This window comes from Scyliorhinus canicula, chromosome 5, assembly GCF_902713615.1.
Source record: "Scyliorhinus canicula chromosome 5, sScyCan1.1, whole genome shotgun sequence".
In the NCBI taxonomy this organism is placed as follows: Eukaryota; Metazoa; Chordata; class Chondrichthyes; order Carcharhiniformes; family Scyliorhinidae; genus Scyliorhinus; species Scyliorhinus canicula.
The window spans coordinates 226,866,229-226,872,228 of NC_052150.1; the positions used below are offsets into that span (position 1 = coordinate 226,866,229).

The 6,000-nt window shown below is 46.4% G+C and overlaps 1 protein-coding gene across 1 annotated transcript in view; it reads left to right on the plus strand.

Annotated features, from left to right (window-relative positions):
* LOC119965712 (mucin-2-like) overlaps positions 1–4,874 on the plus strand; it is a 79,313-nt gene extending 74,439 nt beyond the window's left edge. The window contains exons 7-8 of the mRNA XM_038796473.1: positions 1,165–1,376; positions 4,426–4,874. Of these exons, the coding sequence (XP_038652401.1) occupies positions 1,165–1,343 (179 nt within the window). The 3' untranslated portion in view covers positions 1,344–1,376; positions 4,426–4,874. The remainder of the gene's footprint in view (positions 1–1,164; positions 1,377–4,425) is intronic.
* The last annotated feature ends 1,126 nt before the right edge of the window (positions 4,875–6,000 follow it).

Sequence of the window (6,000 nt, forward strand, 5' to 3'; positions counted from 1 at the left end):
ACTACCCCGGGACAGACACAGTCTTCTCCGGCACTGTTGGAGCTCTCACATCTGGAGGTGGGAAGTTCGACGTCGGAATAGCCATGGCTGGTAGTGTCTCCTCCGAGACTCTGCCAGCTGTGCACGGCTGCCAGAAGCACACCTGATGCGTGTGGAGACTGAAATTAACATGCCAACTTCATCGTTAGAGGGCACCCTCATTCCCTCAGCTCTGAAGGGCTGTGGATTAAATGAACCTTCCAGCTTGAAGAGCTAGCCACCCAGAAACTAATCTCTGAACCTTGGCCTCCGTAAGCAATGACCTCATCTCATGCCCTCTGGTTTCACAGTGTCGCCTGAGTGTGCCTGTGAGGGAGGGCTCGTTAATGATATTATAATGTAGGTTCCTGGCCTTCCCCGGCAGATTGTTCATCAGCCGCCGTTGAGGGGCCTGGAAAATTGAAAATCGCGTGGCTGAATTCTCCGGTTGCCGGCGCCGAAATTGCGTTCGGCCATTGGCCGGAGAATCAAAGTTCCCAACCAAATCGGGGGCGGCGCCGCTTTCGCGATGCTCCGCCCCCTCCAAAGCGGTATACTCGGAGAGTGCGCCGCGTGATGTGTTGACGGCTTCAGGACATTGCCTGAGGCTCGCCCAACGATGCTCCTCCCCTGACCGTCTGGGTTCCCGATGGCGCGGGACACGTATGGTCCCATCCGTCGGGAACTTGGCCTGGCGGCTGCCGACTCAGTCCGCGGGCAGGGGGGGACTTTATCAGGGGCTGGGGGCACAGGGGGTGGTCTGGGGTGCACGAGGCCGGCCAAAGGGGGGGGCACTACATTGCGGGCCGGGTCCGCAAGCGACGTCCACCATGTAGCACGGCGCGCTAATGTGCTGTTAACATTCAGTGTTTTGATTTATCGTTACTCCAGGATCAAAATCTCCAAGTTTCTAAATTTGTCTGGGAATGTAGAACAATGGGGACGCACTTTCTGATCAGGGGCTGGGGGCACAGGGGGTGGTCCGGGTACACAAGGCCGGCCAAAGGGGGCTGATGAACAATCTGCCGGGGAAGGCCAGGAACCTACATTATCACTTTCTGATCATTTCGCTTTCCTGATGTGAATACAAGTGTTGACTGTGTTCAGTTGTTCCCTCTATATGTTTGTGATGTGATTCTCTTGTAGGTACCACCACTATTAGGAAACCAAACCTCTGCTGTGGGAAGGATGATGGGTTATATCCGCACCCAACTGATACGTCTAGTTTTCTCCAGTGCGCATCAGAAATACCTTTCTATCAACTATGCCCTGCTGAGTTGGTTTTCAACCCACGAAATAAAGTGTGCGATTGGCCTATTCCATAGCAGCAGTGGCACAGAATACCTCGGTCCTCCATAGTAAGTTCATTGAGATTGTAATGGCTAATTTTTCAATTTCATGTTTCACTAATTAAATTCTTGCATGCAATTTTTTTCTTTGGTTTAAATTAGGCAGTAATTTAAATGACGGTCCTGAATTTGAAACAGCAATCCAGAGCTCTGTCGCTAGATGCACTGGGCAGTACAAGCAATGCTGTTTCTAATGTTTCATCTATGCTCACTTGAGATCCGTAGGGCGTATCATTGTCAAATCTAAGTGAGAAGGTTGGGTTCAAGGGGCTGATTTAGCACAGCGGGCTAAACAGCTGGCTTGTAATGCAGAACAAGGCCAGCAGCGCGGGTTCAATTCCCGTACCGGCCTCCCCGAACAGGCGCCGGAATGTGGCGACTAGGGGCTTTTCACAGTAACTTCATTGAAGCCTACTTGTGACAATAAGTGATTATTATTTAAGCATGCAAAGTGGCAAAGATTAGTGGGAGACTAGAGGACTGGGAAATCTTTAGGGGGCAACAGAAAGATACTAAAAAAGCTATAAAGAAGAGTAAGATAGATTACGAGAGTAAACTTGCCCAGAATATAAAAACAGATAGTAAATGTTTCTACAAATATATAAAACAAAAAAGAGTGGCTGAGGTAAATATTGGTCCTTTAGATGATGAGAAGGGAGTTTTAATAATGGGAGATGAGGAAATGGCTGAGGAACTGAACAGGTTTTTTGGGTCGATCTTCACAGTGGAAGACACAAATAACATGCCAGCGACTGATAGAAATGAGGCTATGACAGGTGAGGACCTTGAGAGGATTGTTATCACTAAGGAGGTAGTGATGGGCAAGCTAATGGGGCTAAAGGTAGACAAGTCTCCTGGCCCTGATGGAATGCATCCCAGAGTGCTAAAAGAGATGGCTAGGGAAATTGCAAATGCAGTAGTGATAATTTACCAAAATTCACTAGACTCTGGGGTGGTCCCGGCGGATTGGAAATTAGCAAACGTGACACCACTGTTTAAAAAAGGAAGTAGGCAGAGAGTGGGTAATTATAGGCCAGTGAGCTTAACTTTGGTAGTAGGGAACATGCTGGAATCTATCATCAAGGAAGAAATAGTGAGGCATCTGGATAGAAATTGTCCCATTGGGCAGACGCAGCATGGGTTCATAAAGGCAGGTCGGGCCTAACTAATTTAGTGGAATTTTTTGAGGACATTACCAGTGCAGTAGATAACGGGGAGCCAATGGATGTGGTATATCTGGATTTCCAGAAAGCCTTTGACAAGGTGCCACACAAAAGGTTGCTGCATAAGATAAAGATGCATGGCATTAAGGGTAAAGTAGTAGCATGGATAGAGGATTGGTTAATTAATAGAAAGCAAAGAGTGGGGATTAATGGGTGTTTCTCTGGTTGGCAATCAGTAGCTAGTGGTGTCCCTCAGGGATCCGTGTTGGGCCCACAATTGTTCACAATTTACATAGATGATTTGGAGTTGGGGACCAAGGGCAATGTGTCTAAGTTTGCACACAACACTAAGATGAGTGGTAAAGCGAAAAATGCAGAGGATACTGGAAGTCTGCAGAGGGATTTGGATAGGTTAAGTGAATGGGCTAGGGTCTGGCAGATGGAATACAATGTTGACAAATGTGAGGTTATCCATTTTGGTAGACATAACAGCAAATGGGATTATTATTTAAATGATAAAATATTAAAGCATGCCGCTGTGCAGAGAGACCTGGGTGTGCTCATGCATGAGTTGCAAAAAGTTGGTTTACAGGTGCAACAGGTGATTAAGAAGGCAAATGGAATTTTGACCTTCATTACTCGAGGGATGGAGTTTAAGACTAGGGAGGTTATGCTGCAATTGTATAAGGTGTTTGTGAGGCCACACCTGGAGTATTGTGTTCAGTTTTGGTCTCCTTACCTGAGAAAGGACGTACTGGCACTGGAGGGTATGCAGAGGAGATTCACTAGGTTAATCCCAGAGTTGAAGGGGTTGGATTATGAGGAGAGGTTGAGTAGACTGGGACTGTACTCGTTGGAATTTAGAAGGATGAGGGGGGATCTTATAGAAACATTTAAAATTCTGAAGGGAATAGATAGGATAGATGCGGGCAGGTTGTTTCCACTGGCGGGTGACAGCAGAACTAGGGGACAGAGCCTCAAAATAAGGGGAAGTAGATTTAGGACTGAGTTGAGGAGGAACTTCTTCACCCAAAGGGTTGTGAATCTATGGAATTCCTTGCCCAGTGAAGCAGTAGAGGCTCCTTCATTAAATGTTTTTAAGATAAAGATAGATAGTTTTTTGAAGAATAAAGGGACTAAGGGATTCGGGCCGGAAAGTGGAGCTGAGTCCACAAAAGATGGGCCATGATCTCATTGAATGGCAAAGCAGGCTCAAGGGGCCAGACGGCCTATTCCTGCTCCTAGTTCTTATGTTCTTATGTTTTTATGTTCAAGTTATACTTCAGGAAATTGAGCACAAAGTTGATGCTGACATTCAGTGCATTACTGAGGGATCTCTGTATTGTTGGAGATGTGTTTCAGATGAAAAATCAAACCAATCTGGGCAGCACGGTAGCACAGTGGTTGGCACTGTTGCTTCACAGCTCCAGGGTCCCAGCTTCAATTCCTGGCTTGGGTCACTGCGGAGTCTGCGCCTTCTCCCTGTGTCTACTTCGGTTTCCTCCGTGTTCTCCGGTTTCCTCCTGAAAGACGTGCTGTTAGGTGAATTGGACATTCCAAATTATCCCTCTGTGTACCCGAACAGGCGCCGGAATGTGGCAACAAGGGTCTTTTCACAGTAACTTGATTGCAGTGTTAGTGTAAGCCTACTTGTGTCAATAAAGATTATTATTATTATTATTCCTTCCCGAGTAGTTATACAGACCCCAAAGGTAGGGTCAGGTGCTGGTATGGAGGCAAAATAATCAGTCTTTGTGAAGGAGGAAATCTTCTGAGAAAACATAGTGGATTAATAATGTAGGAGGAGAAAACAAAATTGGGAATACATGGTTATATACATGCTTGTTTCCTGGATTTTCTGACTGCAGGTTGCTAATATTGTGCTTGTCTTTTAGGATTCTGCCCCATGACTTTGATTTTTTGGCAATCACACACACCACAGCCTAACCCCGCTTACCTTCGGGCTAGAGCTCATTAAAAATATCGCTGTTAATATGGTCAATTCCAGCTCTTATTGGATTCTCCAGTAGGGAGGAGTCTTTGCTAAGGCTCAGGAACTTATCTTCTTCAACGTTCTAATCAGAAGTTGTGATCAACCAGTTTATTCCATGTTTAATTGGGTCTGACTTTGGGATCTCGGTGCTTAATCTAAATCTCAATATCAATAATGTTACAATAGAGGGTGTGCAGTTGGAAGGCTAATCTAGCACACCTTCTCAATTTAGTGGATTTCAGATCTATGAATAACCCTGCAGTTGGAATAGGATTTGATTATTGAAGATATGTGATTGTAAAATGATTAATCTGAAAAAGGTATTCAAATAAAGAAGCAATGATTAATTTTCACGGTGTAATGCGTTTCATTTCAACTCAGTGGCCTAGAAATTGAATCACATAGCATTTATTTTATCAGGCGCCCAGCACTGTGGCACTTTCTTGTAGTAGCCAGATTTTTAGATACCCTTTGAGGTTTAGCACTTTCAGTAACCCTGCAAGGAGCAAGCATGATTTTTGTATTTGCTCTTGGTATTGACCATCAGAAGGCAAAGAACAAAGAGAACAAAGAAAATTACAGCACAGGAACAGGCCCTCCGGCCCTCCCAGCCTGCTCCGATCCAGATCCTTTATCTAAACCTGATGCCTATTTTCCAAGGATCTACTTCCCTCTGTTCCCCGCCCGTTCATATATCTGTCTAGATGCATCTTAAATGATGCTATCGTGCCCGCCTCTACCACCTCCGCTGGCAAAGCGTTCCAGGCACCCACCACCCTCTGCGTAAAAAACTTCCCAAGTTCCCAAATGCAAGGCCAGCATTTGTTGCTGATCCCTAATTGCCCTCGAAAAACTGGGGGTGAGCTGCCTACTTGGGGAAGCACGGTAGCATTGTGGATAGCACAATCGCTTCACAGCTCCAGGGTCCCAGGTTCGATTCCGGCTTGGGTTACTGTCTGTGCGGAGTCTGCACATCCTCCCCGTGTGTGCGTGGGTTTCCTCCGGGTGCTCCGGTTTCCTCCCACAGTCCAAAGATGTGCAGGTTAGGTAGATTGGCCATGATAAATTGCCCTTAGTGTCCAAAATTGCCCTTAATGTTGGGTGGGATTACTGGGTTATGGGGATAGGGTGGAGGTGTGGGCTTGGGTAGGGTGCTCTTTCCAGGAGCCGGTGCAGACTCGATGGGCCGAATGGCCTCCTTCTGCACTGTAAATTCTATGATTCTATACTTCAATCGCTGCAGTTTATCTGGTGTAGGTACACCCACCGTGCTGTTGGAAGTTCCAAGATTTTGATCCAACAATAGTAAAGAAACTGAGAATTGTGATGGCGCATGACTTGGAAAGAACTTACAGGTGGTGGTGTTTCTCTGGTTTGCTGCGCTGGGTGGTAGAGGTCACTGGGTTGGAGGATCCTTTTAAAGGAGTCACAGAATCAATGCAGAAGAGGCCCTTCGGCCCATCGAGTCTGCACCGCC